Below are 27475 nucleotides of genomic sequence, written 5' to 3'. Positions count from 1 at the left end.
CAGGTGAGCACAAAACACTCGCGGTTTAAGTTAAGAAACACGGCGGAGAGAGGAAACATCGCGCAAGATCGACTAGTTTGACAGTAGGCTAGAACAAAATACGTTTAGCTTGGAAGTGAAGAGATGGTTGTTACATAGAAATATTGTTTCGGTGGAGCGGCTTCGTTTGTTTCATTCAGTTTCGTCACGTCGCGCTCTGTGTCGCATTGAGTCTCTTTGGCACTTCAGCAAAAAGCGGCCCGCCAAGTTTCACGTTCGGAAAAAAAATGTCTTGTGGATATTCAAATGCATCGTGTAGGCTATATTTAGTTTATTGTGTTATTATTATGAACTTTATTAGAGTGCTAAAGGCATGCGTGTATTATGTCACGGTGCGATCTTCTTCGGGATTCAATTGGGTGAATACTACAATACATACAATAAAATATAATAAAATGTGACTTACACAAAAAATTATTTCTGTGTAACTAATTAGTATATTACTAATTAGTAACTAATATATATATATATATATATATATATATATATATATATATATATATATATATATATATATATAAATATATATGTGTGTGATTGAACCTTCATAAGATTTGTTTATTGTGTTTGTGTTGATAGGAAGTGGTTAGAAATGAGTTGTTTGTGACATCATAAATGAGTCAAAATTGTGTGTTCTAATCAAATCTCAGAACGTTTTTTTTTAATTGCACCAGACTTATTCGGACTTTTGTTAACCTGCATGTTATTGCGAAACAAAACCATTCGGAGAGAAGAAACGCTGTAGTTACGTCCCTGCTGTAAAATACCGGAAACTTAAGTTTCTGCTAGTCCTCAAACTGAATCTACACTGACTCACGCGTCCAGCGGAGCTGTTCAGAGGTGCATCTGATCTCACATCAGCACTTCCACCCCTGAGGCAGCATTAGTCTCTGCACCTGCAGGATCTGAGTTTGGCTGCATGCTGTAGCACCCCCCCACCCCCAGTGCAATCAGTTTGAAATGCTGAATAATTCATAAGACCCTTCAAATCTCCACTGGTGAAAGTGTGGGGGCATTCGAATGAGACTAAGAAGCCTAAGAAAAAGACAAATTAACGAAGAAACCGAAACAGGAGTTTTAGTTAAAGGGAGCAGTCTGTTGTTTACAGTCTCAGGACTTGGAGCACAGCCTGCTATTTTGGTATCGTATACTTCGAATAAGGTCTCTCCTCTCAAGACTTGCGGTTACTTAAACAGGCAGTGGCAGCCATCATGATGGCCAACTAGTTTATAGAACTGCATTGGCAGGCTTCAGTAAATTCTTGGCACATAAATGAAAGATAACCGTTAAGCCACCATGTCCAACTGGCAGAATTGTTAGCACTGCTGTCTTACATTTTTAAGAAAAGATTCAGATTTTGTATATTTTTTCTACTTATGCTCTGTGATAGATTAGATGGTCAAACAGTTAATTGAACTAATGTATTAAAATCATTTTTTCATCTATTTATTGAATTTGGACATGCGGCCAAGGAATATGTTTTTGGAAAGAAGCATATCCCGTTTTTTCCAAGTTGTATTATTAATGCCAAAATTGCTTAATTCCGCATGCAGGTTTTCCTAGCTGATTAAAAACCAAATCTTTTAGCCGATGTCTTTTAAGCCATCAAAAGGAATGTTTCTCTCTCTTTCATGCAAACCCTATTAGGCATGGAAGAAATGCTGGGTCATGTGGATGTCCTGCTTCCACATGATTAGCAGACAGACGGAGCGGGGGCAAGACCTTCCTGTCGAGTTTCGGCTCATTTTATGTGCCTATAGTCTAGACTTTGCATTGGGAACGTAGTGAGAAAATTCACTTTAATAGATCAGTAAGTACAAAGTTCAGCTTTGGAGCGTGGTTTCATAAATGGAATAGTTTAGGCTACATTTGTGTGAGAGCAAAACATTCTTACGATTCTGACTGATGAAATAAATCATGTGAGTGGCCACATTCCCCAGCTCTTACAATCACACCGACTGACCACCTATTGACTCGGCGCTCATAACCCTCTGCATGTGACTTCCACAGGCCGGCAGATCGGTTTGGTGAGCATGGGGGAAGATATACACAGCCACCCACTGTCCCCCACCACATAGCTGCCATTCATTTTGAACAGATGACAAAGGCATATATCTTTGGCAAACACAGCACAATGCAAACATTGCGTGTAGGCCATACAATAGACAGTCCACAGGTTCTGCTGATTCTGTTCACTTAGTTTTATTCATAATTACACTCGTGGATTGAATTTGTGACCTGTTGTGTAGAATCTATCTCAAATAATGCCTTGATAAATACCCCGTTAAGGGACACAGATGCAGGGATCAGTAAGATTGAATGCTTTTATTCAGCAAAGATGTGGTGAATTTATTAAAAATCACAGTAAAGACATGTTTAATTTTACAAAAAGTTTCTGTTTCGAAAAGTTCTTTTGAACGCCCTGTTTATCAAAGAATTCAGAAAGAAAAGATGTCATGGTTTCCACAAAAATATTAGTACTGTGCATTATGTTATGTGAAGTCAAACAGCAAGATATACATTTGTTTTGATATATAAAGTCACAAATACATTTTAATAGGCTCAGTTGACTCTTTGTTATTTTACTCTGAGGTGAAAACATGCTTTCATCGCTGTCTCATCTTCCAATAGCTAAAAATCTCCCAGGGCTGTTCGCAATCTGCTTTTAAAGTCATGTCCTTAGTGACATGATATATGATAAACTGGCATCTAAATCTTGTTGAAACCATTTTTCTCTGCTAATTAAACAGTGTCCCTCTGACAGTACAGATTCATTTCTGCTCATCTTTGCGTCTGACATAAAGCTCTTTAATATCGCTACCCTCCTCAGGCTCGATGCCTGTCAAGGTCCAGTGAGTAAATAATCAGCCCCTCTTGTTTGTTCTCCTAGTGCACTTAATTTAATTGTATAATGGCTTTTAACCAGTGTTTTATTTACTCTTTTGACAGGTCTCTTGGAGAGCAGCATGCGCCTGAAGCCTCATGAAGCTCAGAGTTACAGGAAGAAAGCTTTGTGGGTGTCCTGGATCTCCATTGTGGTGACTCTCATCCTGGCTGTGGCAGGCTTCAGTAAGTTTATGGTGATGCTTTTCCTGGCTGTGGCAGGCAGCCTTCAGGATGTTCAGCTAGTTCAGGTTAGAAGTAGTTTCAATCACCCACAAACCACCCACAGTCTGTTCACTGACTGTCTGGTGCACGTTACATACAAAACTGGAAAATATTACCTTCTCAGGCTGGCAAGCTTCATTCTTACTGGCTGACTGAATTATAATTAGTCCAATTACACATTTTTTGTACAACCATTTACAGTGATGCCCCACAGTCTATGTTTTTCATGTCTAGCTTTTATTTTCAGTCTATTACCGTGGTGTAATGAATTTAAGATAAACGAAACGCTCCCTAAATAGCGTATTAAATTTCAGTATCTCTTCCTCTCTAAGTGGTCCATTTTTGGCCTAAATAAGCTGCAGTGTGGACCGGACCTTATGCTGTTGAGTCAAAGCCCTGGCTTTGTGAGATTTGCTTTAACTGCCAGTAACATCCATCAGGATGGGCAGCTAGTTGAGACTAGAACTGGCAGACACAGTCTTCAGTACATTCAAGTTTAGGCTAGAACTGGCCACTGCGACGTGTAGGCGGACAGAACAGTTGGCATTACAGAGCTATAGTTCTTAAATATTATTATTATTAGTAGTAGTAGTAACAGTACTAGTTGTTGAGGTGGGTTTTGCTAATTACAGGAAACCTTTATTCCATCGTCTTGATAATGTTAGTTTAAATAAATAATTTTAAATAAATGTATTTATTTTTATTTGTATTTTTATGCATTTATAAATGTCATGCAATAGTAAAAAACTGTGGTAAAAAAAAAATGTGTCTGTAAAACGTACCTAATTTTTCTTAAATTATTTGGGAAGATATCAGATTTATGAGCAGAATGGAGTGTGCTTATATTTTAGCAGTCTTGCAGATGACTTGTGCATTTTGTCAGGTGAAAAATCAGATCAGCACCTCCACTGCTATTTAAAGCTGATGTGTGTAATTTATTTAGTGTTGAATCCCTCTTGCCATGCACGATTAATACATAGGCACAACACTTATCAGTCTCAGAAAGAAATGCCGCAATGTAGTGTAAAAGTAGTGCATTGCATGTTTTTTCTTTTCATTTTTGTACATATATCCAGTGATGGTTCGCATTGATTCTTTATTGGGATTTTTTCTTGCCTCTGTTGTCTTTTCTACATTCTACTAAGCTGCTAAATGTGTAGCTTTATACCTTTAAAACAGGAGAGGGTCATTCCCAATAGGTTCCTTGGCATTAAAACATTCTTGACATTAGCCTCTTAACTCCTCATAAGACCGCATGAGGAATTTTGCCCATTTTAAAGGGAGGTGTAACATTTGCGAAGCAGATTCTCTTTTAAAATGTCAAAGATCTCAGAATGTACAAACAACCTTGTTTCTTTGATGCTTTTTCTGTCTTCACACCCTTGATTTAGAGAGAACTAGGACAAAGAGGTCTTCTACACAGTATGTCATTAGAATAAATGTGCTTTCAATAAATAACACCGAAACACGGTATGTGATGATAAAGCCTGAAGACGAAATGAAGGAGAAGCTAAATGTGAAGGGTTTACAGAACATTTCAGTATCTGGTTTCCAGCTCATTCTTGGTTCCTGCCAAAGTGACTTCCTCATTCTGTCTAATCATCTTCATTTTACATTTGTCTCAGTCATTAAGGATCGCAAGGCATTGTGCTATGTAAAGCACACCTGTTTTGTAAACATGCATCTTTCGAAAGTAGCAGGTTAAATTAAATTGAAAAGGCATTATTTGAGGATAAAAGCTGAGAGGAATGAAGATTTATGCAACGGCCTTAAAATGAAAATCAAAACAATTTCTCATCCCCTGTAGCTTTAAGGTTTTTATATTTATCTGCTTACGTTCACCTGTATCTCAAAAAAAAAAAACACACACACGAAACCGTACTTCCAGGTGCTCTTATATATCATGTTCATTATATCATATTTGTCTGTTTGTAATCTTTATGTCGTAACGTGATGTTTAACAGAGAAGAGGAAGTTGGCATTTGGCCCATGTGAAGCTGACAGCGTGTTTGTCACGAGTTGTCTTCAGCGATAAATCATACGGTTGTTGGACATTTGACACGACAATACTCTCTGTGTTGTAAGAGACGTAAAAGTTCTGTGACTTCAGCTTGTACCAGTTGATTTTCTCTGCCTTCGTAGCGTTAATTTATGTAAAGCCCGTGGCTCAGCCATCCATGAGCAGTCTGAATGTCTCATGCTGAAACAGCAAGTTTAACTTGTCCTCCGTGTTTCGTAACGTATAAGATGTGGCAGAACTGCACTGTCTCTCTATAGCACAGTCACACTTACACTGTACAAAATCGTTCTTGACAAAACAGACATCAGGACTCTTGTGATGCCAGGGGTGTTGGGCTTGTGACCGTCTTTGGATTCTGAGGAGATGAGCACCGAGCTTTGTTTTCGTGGTTTGGCCTAAATACTTGTATTTCCCCGATATTTCATGGAAGTGAGTTGGAAAATCATATGATGCGCCCGAATCTGAAAGCATTCTTACAGAATCTCAAGGGAAAATACATAATAAAAACTATGTTCAGGCAATGCATCTTATTTGGAAAGCTCAGAGATTTATTGAGGCTTACAGCGGGAACTGTTTGCTTGCTCTACTGACTTTTTCAATCAGTGTCAGTCAGGATATACTCTAGTCTAGTGGAACATTTCAGCAATTGTTAACGGGATAGTTAATTCAAAACAAAAATTCTGTTATCATCTTCTCCCTCATATCTTATCAAACTTGTATGATTCTCTTACACAAAAGTTTTTGAATGATGTTAGGACTGGAGTTTCCAAGCTTCAAAAATGATGCACAAGCGCCATAACAGTATCATAAATGTGATCCATCTTAGCATTCAGTTTACTCTGAGTCTTCTGAAACCATATGGTATCTTTGTGTGTTGGACAGACTAAAGTTTTAAAGTTGTTATTCAACTTTTTTTGGTTTCAGTTTTTCTCTGAATCAATGAAATGACCTTTAGTACTAAATGCGATTTGGATTCGCGATTAATTGATTCGATTTACAAGAAAGATTTTTAGTTTATTGTATACTGCTGCTTGTCCTAAGTAAACTTCTCTTTACTGAGACATTTACTTCTCAGTAAATAATAGCAAAGATTGGGTGGGTTTAGTCTTTTAAGCAAAGGATTAAATAAGAGACCGTTTCACCCAAATCATCCTAAATTACTTACTGTTAATTAACACTATTTGAAACAGTTTTTAATCATTTTTAGCACAGATTTTGTTCCATGACTAATTTATCTGATCTTTTAAGTTCCACACATCTACAACAGCATAAAGCCCCTTGTTCTGCTTAAATGTCTCATTTGTTCTCATATATATTTTAAAGAGAGCTGAAAAACTCTTATCTAGGGCAGTATTTCTGTTAAAAAGATTAAAGTCTCGCTTTGTAGCTATTTAAGATTCAGTGTAATATAATATATACATGATATTTCTTGGAAAGAAATTGTATTCTCCAATTCAGTCTTGTTCAGTAGTTCGGCTGAATAGATTAGCATGCATTGTTAACATTCCCTTATCATATGATATGTGTGCACTTGTATATTTGACAAAAAAATTATTATTAAAGCTAAACAGTGTATTTGATGCAGTTAGGTTCTAATGAATTAATCTGCATATGTCGCTGGTTTATTGTCATTCTATGAGGAGCGTGCATTTAATTGTTGGTGAACAGTTTCTTTGGTCAGATACTGTATAATATTACATGCCGCATACAAGATTTGTGTGGTCAAAGAAACACATATGCTATCAACCTGTCAGATAACGTTTCATAAGATGGATGTTATATGAGCATTAAGCAAAATTTACAGATAGCTCCATGTCTTATTAGTTCCACCCAATTACTTTTTACACTGTAATGCACCGATCAGCAAAAGAGCTTGGCGTTTTGTTTCTGCTTTCATCAGTCACTGTCATGTTTGGTATCTCTATCCAGCAGTGATTTCACAATTAGGATCTGTTTTAAATATTATTTTTTACATTTCATAAAAGAGAAAATCTCATAGATTTCAATCTTCCGATTAATATAATTTCAACGTGTCATACAGTATTTTACAATGACGTAATCCATTATGTTAATTAACCCAGTATGTGTACTGAGAAATCTGTCTGTATCTATCTGTAAAGGTTTTTCATTCGTTGAGGTCAATGTGTAAAATCAGGACATTCATTTTTTAAACTTATCCCGTTACCCTATTATCATTATTATTACTCGGTTATATCATCTGCTTTCACGATTAGCAGGCGTGGAAATTAAATCATTAACCATCTTTTTGCTGAATTAATTTGCTTACAATGCAGACAGCAGATCAAGTGCTTGCTGGAAAGCTTGACGGAGCTAGCAAAATAACCAAAGGTGGAAAGAGTTTAATGAAAGGTCAGTGTAATTCAGCTGGGGATGTGATACATGCTTTGCGTTTTAAAACTTGTACCATTTAGTAATGTCATCTCATTTTGCATTTGGTTTCAGGTGAAACACAAACACAACGCCGCACAGATGAAACCTGGATTTCTGCGCTAGCTAAATGCCAAATATATGCTCAGAGAACATTTGCCTTTTATGCAAATGATCCTCTCTTTTGCTCCTTCAATGTCACCTTCCTCATACTGCAGTAGCTACATTCACTATATTCACACGTTACATTAGCTGTAAAAAAAAAAGCTTATTTATATGAGGTTCGGAGGAACCTAATCCTTTAGTCTTGTCAATCATCATTACAAGTCTATATAAGCAGAAGTCAATGCGCTATCTCAGTGACAATTCTTCCGGCATCCCCCTTCTCCTCCTCTGTTTCTGTTACTCTCTGTTGTACCGCAGTGAGGCGGTTGAACTATGAGCTCAAGCTAAGCCAAGTGAATTTAGTTTACCATTAACCATCAGGACAGGTCAACACATGAATTGTTGTTTCTTAAGGTGAGTCACTGGGGGCAGGTGTCACGACCAAATATCACAGTAATTTTCTTTTCACAATAACGACAATATAGTTATTTTTGCTTTAAATAAGGTCTTTGTGAAATCAAAAGTTACGATACCACAGAAATTACAATTCTAGCTTATAAAAACAAACACGACAAAACTCAAGCTCACTAAAGACAATTAAAATGTCACTGATTAAATAAGTATAAAAAAACGACTACAAGCAATAGGATAAAACCACTGAGAAAGTAACAACAAATAAATCAGAAAGGCTACATACATTGTAGTCTGTAAAGTAATCAAATACATAAAAACACTGCATATATTTCACTTTGTAAATTAAATATATTTTTCTTATTATCGAAGTTACAAAAGTGACGTAGCTGCTGGTTAATCGTGTATCGCAGACATTATAAAAAGGATTAACAAGATATAAAATGGGTGATATTATCATAAAAGTATATTCCAAATTCTTTAAAAGTCCATTTTAGTTTTCATGGTATAAAGTACAGCAAACAAGTTGAAGAGTCTATTCTTAGAAATAAATCTTTTATTTATTTATTTATATCAATAAATGACTTATTTAAGAGGCAGGCAGAGAGGAAATTCTGATGTATTACAATGACATGTGTCACCTGAATTAAACTACGCTCATGAATCAGTGATCATCAATTTTTAATTCCTGAAAATGTGGTGTGAATATGTGTGGCGGGTTTTTAATGATTTTACATGAAGAACGGGATTTATAGTCACAAATGAGACAGTGGTGGAATGTAGCCCTCATGGGAAATCAGTATTCTAGTTTTCAAGTCATGATATGTGGCATAATAACTAGATCCTTGAGACTTCTATTTTAATTAAAACCTTCCAGTGTGAACCCATGTTGCTTGCTACCAAAATAATCCTGAAAGTGAGAAGCGATAATGATGAGTCATTAGCTCGTCATTTCAGCCTTTTTAGTGAACCGAACTAACGCTTTATCACTGCAGCAGTCAACCTCATCAGTGTCTTCGCTTTTATTACTTGCAAAGATCAAATATCTCATGATGTTAATTTTACATTTCAAATGGGATTCTAGGCATCATCACATCCAAATTTAGCATTGTTTAATTGAACTGACATTTACCCAACTGAGGCCAAGTTCTCCAGATACATGCAGCACTGGTCAAGTTAATTAGGGGTTATGAAAATAGTGTGTGTGAAATATAATATCGCCCATTAGAGCAGCTCCGCAGAGAGGTTGTTGGGTCTTGTTTGAGTGCTGCATCTTTACGCTGGGCCTGTCTTTATCAGCCTCATTCTGACATGCGCTACAGCTATTAGTTTCACAGTATAATGGATTACGTTCACGCACACAGAGCCAAAAGACAGAGAAGATTTATTCACTTTCGTTGAACTTTATTCCCAGCTGTCTGTCTTTATTCCTGTCCCGATGACAGGCATCTTATATCAAGTTCAACCAGGCGTTTAGGAGAACATTTTCACTTCTGATACATTGCGAGTAGTTTAACTGTTTTTTTCTCCTCGATTTCTCACATGTAAGCCCAGTTCTTTAAAATCATCAGACACTCCCTTTTCTCTTGTGAATCATCGCTGCGATATAACATCACCTTTAAAAGACCGTGGTTGGTGACATTTTCAGTGCAGCAACGCATTTCACTTAAAGTCACAGCCCATTTTCTGCACCTACTCAATGTTCTTCTCTCACCTTATCAATGTGTTCTGCTGCCTGAGGCTATTTTGACCATGTTGTCACAAGATGATGATCATTTATTGTCCTAGTTTTGTCATACCCACTGTTTTTGTTCCTCCTCAGGACCTGCTTAAAGCATCAAGAAAGGTTTGGCTAAATGAGTTGCATGTATTTTACTGGCCCTGTAACCTGAGCGGAGCGCTGCAGACGTCTGCCGTTCTGCTCCATTAGGAACCTGTCTAAACACATTAAGTCTCGGTGTTGAGTTCTCCTTCCAGTCCATTTAGGCAGGACTGGCATCACAAAATTGTTCTATAATAATGGAACCAGTGTCCTGCTGTTGTTAATGGGACACATCATCAGTCACTCTGAAACTCTGCACCTTTCTTTCTATCTACCTGTCCATCTGAAATTATAACATGAGTTTCTTTTTAAAAATTGCAATACCCCTTTTTTAATTTTTACCCCAATATAATTTGTCTACTGAGTTTCTTTCTTGCTTTCTTTCTTTGGTGACACTTAATTTTACGGTGTCCTCGTTACACATTACATTATACATAATTACATGCAAGCAAACGCTAACTTTATAGTAAGTATATGTAGTTGATTCATATTACTCAGTACTTTCTTTCTACTCGTTCTACTAAGTTTCTTTTCACAAAAACTGCAATTTCCTTCCTTTCCTCCTTCAAACCCCAGTAATGCCACAAGATGTTTGTTGATAGAATACAAAGTGTGGTGGTCCATTTGTTATATAGAATTTCTTAGCTTCTGAATTAAATTATAAGCCTGCTTCTTACGATTATTTTTCAGTTCAGAATTATTTCTCTACAGCAAGAACTCATAATATGCACAGAATATATTAAAAAAATATAACTAACTAACACTGTGTGTATATATATATATATATATATATATATATATATATATATATATATATATATATATATATATATATATATATATATAAGTAGAAAGAATAGCTGTTTATCCACTATGTTCCTGCTATTGTCAGCATTCAGTGTCATCAGCCGGCCCTGAAGTATGATCTTCTCATTGTGTTCTTCAAAGGTAGCAAAAAACACCTATTGCGCTGATGCTGTCCATGGTCCTGAATTCCTCCTGGCTATTACAGTTTTGAAAGCCTGGATTGAGGTTAAGTGATGTTGTTTCTGAGTAATGTTGTACAAAAATTGTATACGGCTGAAAGAAATTGAGTTCAAGAACAATTTCAGTAAGCAGTAATTATAATAAGCCCGTGTTCTTTTTCGCCTGGTAAAGAAAAGGTGGTTAAATATAACTGGATATGTCACGTAGGAATGCATGAAAGGACAGCATATTTAACACTAGGACTTTACAGTCTATTTCACCTGAAGTCCTGTAATGTTCATGTTAAAATATGGACAGGAACAGCTGCTGCTCTGGTAGCTTGTTGTCAGGGTTTCAGACATGTGTTCATGTACAGCACAGAGACACGCGTTTAGCAGGTGTTCCTAAAGCAAGCTCGTCAGGTCAGCTTTCAACCTGTAATGGAGAGGAAAACATTTTCTTGTGATTTTTTATGTTAAGCATTGTCTTTAATATGGAGCTATAAGTAAGCTTGTAGGATAATAAGTACATTAAAAAAGCGCAAACACTAGGCACATTATTATGCATCCAGTTTGACCAAAGAAATTCCATATAATTTTCCACATATATTAGTACGAATGGGAGAAATGGCAACATGGCCAACCAATCACACGAGTTTGGAAGTGGGAGCACCTCTTTGCTTGACCACAGGCAGACAGGTGGAGTGTTCAGAGCATCTATTTGAATACAATTGCTGTTTTGCATTTTTCTGTTTGGTGATGTAATGTGGTTCGGATATGACACACTTTAGCTTTAAACATAATTCCATGTGAGAGTTCTAAAAACTCTTAAAATTCTAATATTTAAATTCTAACATTATTAATATTTAATTGTGTTTTAATTAAAAATGGCTTATTTTGAAATATATTTTTAAAGTGATTAAATATTTATTAGGTCATATAATTATAGTTTCCACTGTGCCACAGTCTAATAGACTTGATGGGAGGAGAGTATTAAAATGAACGACTCGATGTGCTCCTCAAAACATTCCCCAAAAAATATATGTCTTTACAGCAAGCGGTAATTTGCGCTGCTCTTGATTGCACTAGTTATTATGGAAATTATGTAGCTGTCCTGTATTCTTTAATGTCGCATTGTAAGTAAATCGCTCTCGCTACCCAAAAATTCAATCAAAATTAATTTTTATTTTATTTTAGCCACATGCAGTAAAGATTATAAGCTTCCACTGTCAAGTAGAGGAGAAACAATTAAATCATTTTAATTAACTTTCTTTTTTCCAGAAATATTTAAAATCTCTTTATTGCGAACTGATGTAAATTTATCTTTTCAGTCCTGCCGAATGTATTCAGTTATTCAGTCAGTGGAACGCCATTGGGGTGTTTACTTGAGCGTAAGCTCTGACTGGGAATCAAATGTGTCTGTGAGCATGCCAGTCCTGTCACATGCTTCTTCACACACCGCATTAAATCGAAATGCCTCGAAACATGCATTTAAACCATAAAACTTCCTTAGGAACACTGTCAATCTGGCACGTTCTGAAGCCTATATCAGTGTTTGATAGCGTTCTGCAGCAGAAAGCAGGTGCAGCTCTCTTCCTGTTAACAGCGAAAAGGCAGCCAAGCAAATCTGCTCGACCGGCCATATTGGCGGGGAGTCTCTAGTCTCAGGGGGCTCCTGGAAGCCGAGCTCAGACGTGAGCTGCATGTGCTGTGAGTGTGACCTCAATAAATCAACCTAGATTAGGTCTCTGGAACCTGGATGCAGTACCACATAGATTGTGATTCTGAGGAGGCGGGTCAGATGTGCGGCTGGTCGCACAGGAGGGAATACCTGGAATCTGGGAATTTCTTTATTTTTGCCTTATGAGAGATTATTTCCAACATGTTAAATTGGTGAAATGAAGGCATTGTCAATGAACGCCACATTTTGTACTATTGCGTGACATTTCCTAAAAATGTGTGCTAGATTCTATTTTGTTGTCATCAAGAGTCATAAAACATCTCCACATTATAACAGCATAATTTATAATCTAATCTAATTATAATCTAATAATCTTTTTTTTGCTACAATAATTATAAATAAAATCTCCTCTTTTTTTTATTTAAAACTGATATATAAACTTCAACAACATAATAATTGTAAATAATTTCATTCAGTATAGCCACTGGATGGATGAATGGATGAAAGGATAAATAAATAAATAGAATTCATTTATCCTAAATTAATTAAAGAAGTTAATTAAAAGTACCATGTAAAATTCAAATTCAGCTTTAGAAGCAACTAAATAATTTTGGTTTACGGACTTGTAAAGTGTGGACGGATATGCCCGCATTTTTGCACATTTCTTATGCTAAACACTTTAGAAACGTATGGAAGTATTTTGTGTGCCGCTGTGCGCAAGGCAGTGTGTAAATTCTTTTGTGGATAAACACATCAATTTTAAAGTCACACTTTTCCACCAGCTCACAGCTGAACAGTAATCTAAGAAAACAGTCAAGTCACTGGGGCAATGAGTCACTGATATACTGCTTCACTATTCCGTCTGTTTATGTGTCCTTTGACTATGGCTTTTAGCAGTACAAATATTCTACTGAATTCCAATAATGGTGTGAATTACAGCTTATTTTATGAAAGTGCAAAGTGGCTTGTTCTTTATGAAATAATCATGCGTGCCCACCCCCCTTCTGATTCAATTAGTATTAGACGAACAAGGTCTATGGTTGGTCCTTTTATATGTATGTTTGTGGTGAGAGCTAATTTTGTAGATATCAGGTTATGTGAAACATATTTAAAAAAAGTTGTTAGACCCTAAAGGTAGACTTCTAAACTTCTTTGTTCAGTGTTAGTCTCACCCACAGAGCACATGTCTTCGGCTCCCTTGCACTGATCATACACATTGAGCCTAAACTCCACTGTTTCTCGGACGAAATTCCCTAAATTTGACGGCAGCGCTGGTGAACTGCACTGAGGGTTGGGAGTGCAGTAAACTCCACTCTGCATGTGGCAAATGGCCCAACGCTGTAGGTTGTGAATTATTAAAGACAACATATTGCAGCAGAGCTGAGGAAGAGCATTGTTGTGATAGCCAGCCCCTAACGTGACTGCTACAAGAGATCGAGGAATTTGCATTTATTTGCATTGGAACTGGCTTTTAAATCCTAATGTTAAATCTACGTATGTGGGATGACTTAATTATTATCCTGGCACTAAGGTATAAAGAGCATGTTACGTATCGACGTTCACTTAGGCCTATTGACTCTTTTAAAGTGACGCTTTCTACTGTGCTCCTGAAATTGATTTCAAATAGATTACAGTAGAATTAGCAAGACACTGGCTATTGATTCACCCAGTCAGATATAAATATACTGGATTTCCACTGCAGAAAATGGATGGAAGATTCTTCCTTTTATAACAACAAATTAGCTGCACTGCACCACAAATAAAGCATTAGAAAGAGAATCCTGGGACTACTGGTGACATCTCAAGTCACAACCTTAAATAAACAATGAAGCTTTGATGTATATTTGTGACAGTTCAAAGCTTTTAAAGCATTCTTCCTTTAGAAATCTGATCAACAGGAAGCAGCAAATGCTACTTTCTGTTTCGCTGACGTCCCCGTCCTTCTTTGAAATTCATAGCACACACAGTCTTACAAGAGGACAACATCCTCAGTCAGCTCGGTTCCTCTGAGACGAGGATTAACGTGATGAAAAGCAGGAGCGGTGGCCATTATCGGCCCAAAGCTTTCAGAGAGGGGCTCTCCCATCATTCCTCATTTCTTACAAAGACAAATTATTATTATTTTTTTGTCAATCTGTTGAGTTCGCACAGTATATATTTCTTTTGAAGCTATAAAAAAATTAATAGTTTATTGACCGATGTAGAATTTGAAATTATATACAAGCTGAGGGTTTTGTGAACTGCATCAGCCGATTCATTGAAAAAAAATTCAAAAAGTTACGTGAGAAACTTCAGTGTGCAATGTGGTGGCTTTAGGCCCAGCCGAGCTGAATCAATTTCAGGCGCATTTCGCAGGCATGTAGAGATGTGTAAAGCACCAAACACACAAAAGTCACATTCAAAACAGTGCGAATTTGTGTAAGCTGCGTGGGGAAATCATTTACCCTCTCACCTATCTGATAAGCCATGCCGCTCTCACGCCACACATCATGTTCTCACACAGTGAAAAATACATCAAATACATCGTGGAGCAATCGTGGAGCTCTTTAATGTGTCACGCCTGACAAAAATTCAGAAAACAATGCTAAATGTTAACTCACCTTTCTAAATAAATTGGTAAAATCACTGCATGACTGAAGTTTCTGTTACAAACTTATAGGTTTCCCTTAGAACTGCATGTGTGTTTTGACTGGACCGGACAAACCTATAATACATATGCTATAGTACTATTTACTATTTGAGCATTTGAAACAACATTTATGATTTTGTTTCTGATCTGCAGTGTTATTTAAATGTGATTGATGCTTTTTTGGAATTACCCTATTTCCCCATTCAATAAGATAAGAGTTTGATCTTGCCTGAAATAGCTATCCTGAGACATTGTAAATAGAGCCGCTGAGTGAACTGAGATTCCTTGAAAAGTGCTTTGGACCATACACCCGAGCTTAGAAGAGACTGAAAGGGAAATAGTGACTAAGTGCAAATCAGAGAAGCCAGCCATCTCTTCTGTTTCCTCCTCTACAGCTTTTCTCCTGTTAATAGGTGTCGTGTGTCTTGTTAGCAAACCCCCAACAGGGAGTTTTCGTTTTGTGTTTCAACTCGGAAACTTTTTAAGTATGCAGAAATTTCCCCAACGCAAGCCTGCTGTTTGTCAAAAGATCTGGACCGACCTACACTTTCCACCTCCGGTTTCCACCTCTGCCTTAAGATGCAGTAAACAAATCAAAGTATGTTGACACCTGAACAACATAGCTATGTGCTTATTGAACATTTCACAGCCTTGTATTCACATCAAAAGAAAAAGATTTTTTTTTTGGTAATACTAATATAGATGTAATGCAGGACTGGAGACATTCACACTGATTTTGACCTACTTCCTCAGGCATGTTTCCTCTGCTGTAACTACACTCACTGGGTTCTTTGATCATCACATTTCTTCCTATGTGCTCAGTTTTTGGGGGGAATATTTCATATGCATATAGGCCAAGAAGAATGCGGATGCTATCTTTTGCAGATAGAGCTGTGTTTGCTCATATTGGCAAGTTCGCAAAAGATGTAATTCCTAGTTATTAAACATAAGCTGTTTGTTTGTTCTAGCATTATGACCCCTCAGTCACAATTATGGGCCCTTTGTTGGTCTGCTAAATGCCGAAATTCAAGCAATCTAGATATACTCGTTTTGCTGTGCAACAAGTAGTGTTTTTCTTGCTTTTTTGCCATGATTTTATTGATCGAGAGAGTTGAGAAATAAAACGAAGAGATAGAATGTGATGGAAACACGATCTGTGCCAAATCTGTGTGATTAAAACTTGCACTGACTTGTTGGATGTTATATATTACAATGCATCAACATTTGTTATAGGCACTGAAGAGTCCTTAGTTGTTTTATTGCTGGATTTAATAAGCAAAAAAGAATTATATAAATAAATAAATTGCTTTTCATACATAACAACAGCTCCTGAGCAGAAGTGTTGTTGTGTTTCAAGGGCAGTGTGGGATATCATGCGATGTGCAGCCCCTCTGTTGCTATGACACGTGGTGGTCGAGTCTGTCTTTAAAGTTGGAGATCAATAGAACGGTGAGAGTTCTCCGCTCAGGAGGGGGGCAGCAAATACAGCCTCTCAAATGCAAGCTCACGCTTGGTAAAATGGAGAGCCTTGTCTTTCTTCTGCTTTGTCAAATAAGTCAAAACACAGTGGACTGGCTTTTTGAATTCACATTTTAATAGATGCAGACAGAGGGGGGAGTTCACTGTGCATTCTGTTACTGATAAATGTAACATAGGATTTGAGAATTACACTTTCATGTGATAACAACGGCTGACACTGTACAACACACCTGGATGAACATGTACAGGAGGTACAACAATACCCTCACCAAGACCTTCTAAAAGCAATTTATCTGTTGCCCTCTGTTGACTGTCTATGATTTTGTCTGTTCTAAAGACATATTGTTTTATTCCATTTATAATATTTTCTATCTTTACAGTTACAGCTTTTAAATTTGTATAATATAATATAATATAATATAATATAATATAATATAATATAATATAATATAATACAATACACAAATACAAATAAAAATACAAAAACAAACTATTTTAAAATAGTAATATAACAGTATATATTATATTATTGTATTACTATTTTAGAATGTAGAATAGAATAGAATAGAATAGAATAGTACATGTATAATAATGAAAATGTTATTCTCAGAAAAAATCATTGAACCATTATCATTAACCCACAAATGGAAACACTGTTATTTTATTATTTTATATAGTTTTGTTACCAAACATTAGTTCAGAATAATCATCCACCAGAAGCAACTTTACATTAGTCAGTGCTGTACATGCTGTACTGTGTATTATTTATGCTTTGTGATGTAATGTATAAATGCATTAATGTATAAATGTCTCTGTTGTTTTGTTTTCTCCCAATAGCTGTATCCTTCATGAGACACAGTGCATCAGCTTTTGGTTTTGCAGTAAGTATAACCTTCAGCGTTAATGAACCGCATTCTATTTTTAGGCAAAAGTTACTGGAAATGTGTGCATTTATTATTGCTTAATGTTCAGTTGTCAAGTTATGTGTAAATGTTATTTAAACGCATATCCCAACACCTAATGCAGTATTTGAGAGGTGGTTGCTGCTTAACAGGGCATTTTTATGATCCAGGTTTTGTTTTTGATTTATTACATTTGCATTCATTACATTCTTGTGCTCAAGGCAGCTGTGGGAGGGTTTCATTAGACTAAATGTATCACTGGACCTAAGTTTGTGACACAGTGAGATGGTGTAACGAGCATTATTTCTATAGCACTGATGAATCACTGTTGTTTTTCAGTTTGACGCGACGTTAGATGTTCTTTCCTCCATTATAGTGCTGTGGCGCTATAGCAACGCTGCAGCAGTGCACTCTGCCCATAGAGAATACATGTAAGTAAACAAAAGATGAGCTGTCTGTGGTATGTAGGGCACTGCATGGTACAACACAGAAAAACACTAAAAAGAATGAATAATGCTTCCTCTGTGACCAACACTCAAAAAATACATTCCAAACATTTTAAAATATAAGTCAACATTTCACCGTCAGCGCTATTCTTAGCAAAGCTAGTGCGTTTGGAATTGTGGCGGAGCGCGGTTGAACACAAAATCTATTCTCTTTGGACTGGATCCTACCAACATTCAGTGTGACATGTTTTAAGCCTGAACACTTTCGATTTATCAGGTTTGTTGAATGATCTGCCTTGTTTCTGGCTTTCACCTCGTCTGTCTCAATCGGAGACGTGTTACTTTGATAAAGGCCTGTGCTTCTGGTTTCGTCCTCAGTCTGTGGGGGTGAATCTCATTTCTCAGGTCGATGTGTCAGAAAGAGAGATTTATAGTGCAATGCTAGAGAAGAATTGCAGGTCTCTGTAGGTGTACCGGTGGCCGCTTGTCATACAGAGAATCTAAACGTGTTGTGGACACTTTTCGTATTTTTCAGCGTGGATCAGGTTTCTGCAGGTTTACTATAAAAAAGACGCATTTGCAAATCAATTGAGGCCATTGTTCCCCAGGTGCACCTTTGAGGAACTGACAGTGTTATTGCTTTAGCCCTGAATCAACATCAGCTACAAACAATATACAGTATAAAGTATAGACGAGGCATAATAATATATATGCTACCATTATAACCATACCATTGTACACTACCATTATAAGTCTCTTATGCTCACCAGTGCTGCATTTATTTGTACAAAAATAGATGAAAACAGTTTAGGCCCCAATTCCACTATTAAGTAGTTGCTTACAGCATACCTATTATTAACATATTTTCTGTTTTGTTAGTAATTATAAAGCACATATTCCATATGATTATATTTTAATCCCAAATTTAACAACAATCTTACCATTAATTAATAAGTAATAATTGGGAGTTTGTTGAGGCAAAAGTAGTCATTCATAACTAGCTAATAGTAAGAATTGCAGTAACTCAATCATATAAACAAATTAATCTGCTCGACTTACTGTATGATGTGTTAGTTTATCAGCATTTTTTTTCTGGTTTTCTTCATCAACAGAGCATGTGTGATCCTGGGAGTGGTTTTCATCTTGTCGTCCCTGTGCATTTTGGGGAAGGCCATCCATGATCTGGCCACCAAACTTCTTCCTGAAGTGGTAAGTTCATATTTATCATTTTAAAGTTAATGTTCCTACACTGAATATAATACATGTTGACAAATAGATGGAACGCACTCATCTTCACAAAATGTAATGATAAATTTGTTCTCGTTCTATCTCTTGTGACCCTTAAATAGGACTTTAGGTTAGCAGACAAACTCTTTCTAAGTTGCGGTATTTCATCTCACTGTCAGTTGTGGATTTTTCCAGCAGTCACAGCTAACAGCAATGTGTTCAGTCTTTATCCGTTAATTAATCAAAGACTGGCACCACTCCAACGAGCTGCAGGATAATCATTTCAGAGGTGCTGATTAATGGCATTGCGATTTTAATCTCCCTCTATTTTCATCTCTTTTACACCGCTGATAAAGCACCGATACATCCCTGACATTACTGAACATTATTTTTACGATCCTCTACCAACAAAATGTTAACTGATATCCAGATCCGGTGCATCACTAAACACTTATGCGGAGCGAGGAAATACGTAAGGAGCTAGGGGAGAAAGAATAACAGAGAGAAGCATGGCAGTACTCCAAATAAATAAATAAATAAATAAATAAATAAATAAATAAAAAGATTAATGACAACCAAAACAACATATTTTCCCTTTGTTTGCCATTGACAGCTTTAAGGCATCTCTCTAATCAAAGAAAGTCTAAATGTAAATCAGTGTTTTCACTCAGTGTTTATTTTTTTTCTGGCTGGGAAATAGCAGTTCACACCCTTTCATCTACCCAGACTATAAAATGCTAATGAGCGCAAGGAAAAAGGCAGTAATCTGGAGTCACACACTGATGCCGCTGACAGGAATAATAGGTGTCAGGGGTCTGTTATGGTTCACTCCGCAGCACAGCAGGAGGGTCAGGATTGAGTTTTTATCACTGTCCTCTGCGGGATATTTGATGAAGATCTGCCAAGATCGGATGTGAAATGAGCAACTTGCACCCAAGATTGATACTGTTAGTTAAAAATAAAACTATAAAAAATCGTTTTGCTTAATTAAATGAAGCTACAATATGATACAGCAAAATAACTAAATGAAATAAAGTTCAACATGCTAAATTGACTAAAACTGAATAAAGTAAATTAAAGCCAAATAAAATGTTGTAACACTTTACAATAAGGTGTCATTTGTTAACCTCAGTTCGTTCATTTTACGTTCATGTTAACTAATGAACCTTACTGTAAAGTGTTAACATTTTAGGCCGTGAGAAAGGGAGGTTTCCCAGCTAACGGTTGTAGACAAAGCAGCTCTGAGCTTACAAACGCTGATCTTACATGCAGGAGTCAATGAAAATAACATTTTCTAAAGACAGTCTTCCTTCATAAATACAGTAATGTTCGATATTTAATGTACATTACATGCTCATGTCTATTCAACAAAGCCTTTTGGACAATCTTTAATATCGTGGCAGGTTGCCACAAATAAATAAATGTATGGGAAACATCTCACAGCACGATAACCTGAAACCAACGTCTTTACACATTGTTAACTGCGCTCGTAGCCAGCGGGACTAACCAGACCGATAAACAAACACAGACCGGAAGTTAACTTAGGGCCAGGCATGTGCGCCCAATGAAACAGTTGTATATGTATTTCTTTCATTTTTTAAATCATTGGATAAACCCATCCATTTTCCACTTTATACTGATTTCCAAATGTGTGTGTAAGTCACTAGTAAGTCAGTAAGTCACTAGTGAGTGTCACCTCTTCCTTGAAAGGCTGATCTTGGTGGAAATATTTACTATCATCACAGGCACTTCTATCTGTTTATATATTCATTCATGTCTTGTTTAGACCCATAAGTGCTAATGAAACATCACAGGAGCAGCTTTCATGATGGAATTGTGATGGCCGGAAGCCATCGCTTCTGTCGGCCCTCTCCTGTTGCGTTAGGATGGATGATTCGGAAATGGGCTTCCACCTTCTTTAATGTGCTTTTTTTCCAAGCTATCAGCCTGCAGTACCACATTCATTAGACCTGGACTCTTCACGTCAGCACCCTTCAATGGCAAATGGCCATCACTCCGAATCTCTAAGGTGGCCTTATTGAAAATTGTGCGGTCCAATTTATCTAAACTGCCAGTCTTAACTAGCCAGTCTACAGCTTAAAAAATGAAAGCCTGAACTTAAACACATTCTTTGTCTCTCAGCTGTTCCTCGGAGATGAAGGTCTCTGAACAAACTGTCTTATTAGAAATGTAGGAGAAATGCTTCTGGATGTTGTGTGGGTGGAAAGCAGACGTTCTTAGTTTGGAGGGAAAAGAGAAAAGCAAAAGCGACAAAAGCAGCTGTAGTTCATCGATGATGCACCCGAAAATGTCCTCAGTACTGATACCATGTAGTTTTATTATTTATAATTGCTATTTTTGTACCTTTTGTTTCCTTTTTCTTGGAGATCTTCACTTAATGTAGATGCTACCTTTTCACAGCTATTAGAATACTTCTATTAACTGTATATTTAAAGCCATCCATTTAAAGTTTGTTGTGTAAATCAGTTTTCGCAAGTCTTATATCTAGTCTTATATCTAGTCCAGTCTAATCCTCTTATCGTGCTTTTTCCGATTCCTCGTTAAATAATAAGTTGAATGCTTAAAATGAACTGCACTTCATCTCTGTATCGCCTCAAGAGCTGACTAGACATACTTATATTGTAATATTGTTGGACTCACTTTTATCCCTCAGTTACTTCCACAAGAGTTAAGGTTTTAATTTCTCCCTGCTGACGTTGCCTGTGCCCCCCTCCCTATTTATGATTCAACCATATGGGCCCTGCATCATTTCTACTGTGAATAATTCTGCTTTCTGTCTGTCTCTCTGCCAGGATGACTTCCTGTTCAGCGTTTCTATCGTCAGTGGCCTCATGTGTGTCATTCTTGCTGTTGCCAAGTTCATGTTGGGAAGGATTTTGACCAGCAGAGCCCTAATCACTGATGGTATGACACACACACACACACACCATGTCACTGTTTCTCATTCAGTTCATATTATTAACTCGCAACATCATGGTGTCACCTGCCTCTGTGACTATGAATATATTACAGTTTTTTTTTTATGTTTGCAGGGACCTCTTCAGTCACTTTTTTAAAACTCTTTACACAGTGAGCACAGCAGCAATCTATGTGGGCTTAGCTGCAGATCAATTTTTTTTATTACTTTGGCACCAAATGCATTCTCTGACTTTAACTATAAAAGGACACAAAATCTTTTCTCATTTAGACACAACAAATCTTTATGTATCTACAGTCTGCAAATGTAAACTTAAACTTAAGTTCATAACATTACGGGACTGAATAATGTAATACCACATTGAAATATATTCTAAATAAAATTAAATCCTGTCGAAATAATTAGATGAAGCTAAACATAGGTGTTAAACTTCAATTTGCCAAGATTAAGTTTGTTGGGAGAACTGTTTGACGAGTTAAACGGTTAAACAGTATAAGCATTAAGAAATGTTTCATAGTATTAAAAAATAATAATAAATACCATTGTAATATTTTGAGTTTATTTTTCAGTTTTTATTAGAATTTTTAAGTAATGTTATTTTATTACTTTTTTTTTTTTTTTTTTTACTTGGCTTTATTTTTATTTCAGTTTTAGTTTTAGTCATTTTAACGCATAAACTTATTTCAGGCGATATTTCTAATTACATTCAAGTTATTATTATTTTTTGTCTAATTGTCAAGCTTTATTTTAATTGCTAAAGATAACAACACTGCTGTTTATAAACTTTTAAATGCAGATGTCACGAAGATGAATTTCATAGCAACACATAAATTGTAATTGCTCTTTATTCATTTTTTTTGCTTTTCTGAAGGCTTTAATTCTATGGTTGGGGGCATCATGGGGTTTTCCATCCTCATCAGTGCTGAGGTGTTTAGACATCATCCCACCGTCTGGTACCTGGACGGAACCATCGGGGTCCTGATCGGACTCATCATTCTAGCTTACGGGGTCAAGTAAGTGTATTCGCTGAGAACATACTCACAGTCTGTCTATCATTCACACTTTAAAATCTTTAACGTGAATCTTTCCTTTCTTCATTTGTCCTGCAGGCTGTTGATCGACATGGTGCCACGAGTAAGACAAACTCGAAACTATGAGCGCTTTGAGTAACGCTGGTTCAGAACAACAAAAAAAAGGCATCGTATGGATCCAGTTATCACTCTCGGCTCCTGCTGCTCTCTCAACTGACACGATACCCAAATACATCCAGGAATAAAGTCTGCTGGCAGCCAATTCAGCATCATGTATTGTAGAATCACCGCTCCGACCAGCTCCTGAGGTCCTCCTTCACTCAGCACAACATTTACAAGAAGGAAGGAGGAAGAAGAATGAGCTGGTCAGTGGATCGGTGATGTCACTCCCGGCACTCAAGACAAGAGCGACTGGTCTTAAACAGAGATCAGCATTTATTGGTCACATGCATAAAATTCTATTACGCCACATTTGTTTTTGTTTCTTAAATTGTAGACGACATTGATTCATACCGTATGGTACTCTTTGTTTAATGAAAAGTCATGTGAATGAGCATTTGATTATTTTTACTTCATTCATCTTTCTGTTACATCACATCGTTCCGCCCGTTGTCCCCCAGAATGAATATATTATACGGTATGTTTATATTTTAGTGTATAATATTGTATATAACCTCTCAGAGCTAGAGACCAGCACCGTTTCCAGTGTAGCGTTGACACTCATTTCAATAAAGAAAAGCACACAGAAGCGTTATGGATTAGGCACAACTATACTAAAGACCACAGTTTCAGGGTCAGTAAGATAATTATATGAAATATCCATTTTGAAAAATAGACCCATAATGCATAGACATTTAGTCCATTTGAGTCCATAGTCAAAATGACGAACCAGCACAGAAAGGTTATAGCAGCTTGAACTTCCTGACCGTTGAACCATTTCTAGCACAACAAGGAAAAAAGACAAAACCTGAAATATTCCTAAATCTGTCTACTAATTTTTACTTTTTCGCTTGTATTGTGCAATTCCTTTTTTCATGTTTTTAGCTGCACTGTTGTATTTTTTTTAAAGCAATCAACTAATCTGACCTCTTCTGTGCGACGATCTGCTGTGTTTAACCAGTGATTTCTGTGGCATGCATTGCTGTCGGTTTGCCGCTTGCTATTGAACTTATCAGATATTTTTTTCCCGTGCCAAGACAGAATGAGATTTGAATGGCCTGAAGTGTCGTCTGATGTAGAAATGATTGATTTGGGCTCCAGCAGACAGAATGAACGATTGGTGCATTACAGAGGTTTGTGAGGCAGGGCAGCTTATTCCACAATGAAGCGCAAATCATTGGAAAAACAAAGCACATTTTAGTTTCTTACTGCACTGTTTAACAAAACTAATCTATATTATAATGGGTTTTTCACCTTTTATTTGTTTGTGTACAAAAGCTGAAGCATAAATCCAAACGTCTGTCATTTCTGACCTGTACACTGCTGTTCAAAAGTTTTGGGGTCAAAATTCATCCTTTTTTTCTCTGAAAAAACAATACTTTAATTCACAGGGATGCAGTAAATTGATTTAAAAGTAACTGTAAATGTTGCAAAAGTTTCCATTCACCAAGGGATCCTGAAAAAAATGGCAGTTTACACAAAAATGCTAACAGAGCAAATGTTTTCAACATTGTTAATAACTAATTTGCACAGTTGCCTTTTGTTGTGTATTACTGTTATAAAATAAGAAAATTCAATAAAAAGTTGCTAACAGAAAATCAGTAATTAATTAAACATGTTAATAGCAAATCAGCATATAAGAATGGTTTCTGAACGATCATGTGACACTGAGGACTGCTGAAAAGCTTTGCAGTCAGAGTAAGTTATTTAAATTGGAAATAATTCACATTATTAATGTTTCTACCTTATCTTTGATCAAATAAATTCAGCCTTGTTGAGCACAAAAGAAAAAAAATCAACTGACCCCAACCTCGTGAACGTAGTGTATTTTAAAAATCCATTTATTTTATCCGTATATAAAACGCATCAGTGAATATAAAAATGCACGCTAATTTGAATGAACATGAATTATTTATTCATAAATTTCACACGACTTGCTTCTTAAGCACAAAGAAGTGTTTTTAAATCTAAGGTTTTTGTCACCGACCTTTCCATGTGCACCATGAACATCAGTGGAAGATCTTTTTACCGTCTCACAAGCACAGTGCCACACAAAGGCTTATTTTTACATCATCAATACTGAACATCAGCAATCGTGTTTTCCTCAGTTTTAAACACAGTTTATTTTTGCCTCTGTGTCTCATATAATTGGGGCGTGAATGTAACCGAATGTAAAAGACTGTGATCGTTTCGCAGCTCATCTACTGCTCACCTGCTGATTTATGTGTCTCACCAGAGTTACCAGACAATCACGAGTCGACCAATAACTGCAGCACAGACTCCCGAAGCCTTTTGTCTACTGCTCAGTGTGATCTCGTCCGAAGAGGGAAAACTTTAAAGCAGAACATTTCATAGTTATGTTCTTTAATCGTCATAGCAAAGCTGTTGTTTTTATTTATTATTGATTTGTACTCGAGTGATGCCATTGGCGTGTTTGTGCCGTAATGCAATAGCGTCTTTCCATATACGTATCAGTGGACGCGTTATAACTTGAATATTTTTTTCAAATTCAGTGTTCCATAATCTTATATAAAGTGTACTGACTTAGACTGTATATGTGTGTAGACTGCCCATGGTAATGTGCCGAATTAATGCTGTATTATGTTTACAAAAATTTGGTATTGAGTACTTATAATATTCAGATGTCAGGTCACAGCTGCCAGATAGGCAGGTTGTTTCTTATGAGTCAGTTCATTCATTTTCTTCAGGCATATTGTGATAGTTTTGTAAATCTAAGCATGTGTTAGGCTGTAATGTATCATCAGCTGACACGTAGGAGAACGGCGCTGTCTGTTCATAGACTTCAGTAGCTGTAGATGCTTATCCATTACTATAAAGATCATCAGGGTCGCACAGTTGTTACATTTGCTTAGTTTAGGTCGTGCAGATTGTATAAATCAGTCTATATTCCAAAGACAAAATGACAGCTGGACCTTGCATTAGTTGGCTCAGGCCTGAAGTCTGTACTTATGCTGTTATAGTTTAGTCTTAAGCAATAGCCTAGGCCTACACACTGCTACTCTAGTGCGCTTTGCATGAAAATCACCACTTACCCACAAAATGCTGCACAAACACACAGTGACACGCACGCATGCACAGCACAAACAAGCACACACACAACCCATTTCTAATGTCTGGCACATAGACGAGAGGTTCTGAATGTACATTTACTTCAATAGTGATGCTGATCTATATTTCTGTAGAACATGTGAGATATGGCTTGACCTAAAGGTTGTACAAAAATAAAATCTCCTAAGAAACCACTGCTTGATTATGTCTAAGTGTTTGGATCGCGTGCCATAGTGTGCTATACTTCGGCCTATTATTATTAGTCGCTTTGTCATTATTGTTGTGGCATTGCTCGGTATACTGTAACAGTTAACAGCTGTATAGTCTAAATGTTAATGAATATCTGAGAATGCTACCAACATGAGTGAATCTAATTGAATCTGTTAGCTGGTATGGTGAAGTATAAACGTTAATGTAACGACATGTGGTTAAAAAAAACTTAATCTAAAGATAGGAAAAAAGTTGCCCCTGTCCTACAACAAGAGAATCAGCACTTTCTATGACTTTAATAGTGTTTTGTTTCAGAAGGAGGTGTTCTGCACTTACTTATGACCACTAGATGGCGAGCTGTTACAGTAATAGATAGTTACACCGAAAATTAAGCAGGACACAACAGAACAACAGACTTCTTATTTGTGTCTCGCTTTTCTTACCGATTTTTAGACAGACCTGCATACAACTTTGTACGTCTCTTTTTACTTTGGGCCTGTTACTTTATTCTTCTTTAATCTAAACAAAAGCTATAGCTACAACTTCAAATGTATTTAACATTGTGTTAACGCACATTTTGTTCATTTTATTTAGCGATACAAATGCACAATAAAGGGTTTCATGTAGTGGTTTTATGTGTTTTGAGTTTTTAAATGTGCGTAATACTTCATACAACCAGTAGGAGGCAGAAAAAAGTGATTTGTTTCTCACAAGCAACCTCTTCAGGTAAACAATGTTAATATCATGGTGTTTTGGTACCTTTTTGGTGGTAAAAGATCATCTGAATCAGATGAAACAGTGATGTTTACCTAAAGCTCGACAATCTAAAGCGAAAGTAGTGTTACT

The 27475-nt window shown here is 36.6% G+C and overlaps 1 protein-coding gene across 1 annotated transcript in view; it reads left to right on the top strand.

Annotated features, from left to right (window-relative positions):
- tmem163a (transmembrane protein 163a) overlaps window positions 1-26613 on the top strand; it is a 29180-nt gene extending 2567 nt beyond the window's left edge. The window contains exons 2-8 of the mRNA XM_043249058.1: window positions 2989-3108; window positions 17485-17528; window positions 17889-17980; window positions 19108-19204; window positions 22036-22147; window positions 23032-23173; window positions 23270-26613. Of these exons, the coding sequence (XP_043104993.1) occupies window positions 2989-3108; window positions 17485-17528; window positions 17889-17980; window positions 19108-19204; window positions 22036-22147; window positions 23032-23173; window positions 23270-23330 (668 nt within the window). The 3' untranslated portion in view covers window positions 23331-26613. The remainder of the gene's footprint in view (window positions 1-2988; window positions 3109-17484; window positions 17529-17888; window positions 17981-19107; window positions 19205-22035; window positions 22148-23031; window positions 23174-23269) is intronic.
- Window positions 26614-27475: the final 862 nt, after the last annotated feature.

This window comes from Puntigrus tetrazona, chromosome 9 (assembly GCF_018831695.1).
Source record: "Puntigrus tetrazona isolate hp1 chromosome 9, ASM1883169v1, whole genome shotgun sequence".
In the NCBI taxonomy this organism is placed as follows: Eukaryota; Metazoa; Chordata; class Actinopteri; order Cypriniformes; family Cyprinidae; genus Puntigrus; species Puntigrus tetrazona.
The sequence above is the reverse complement of the archived record's forward strand: the minus strand, read 5'-3'. Positions and strand labels throughout refer to the sequence as shown.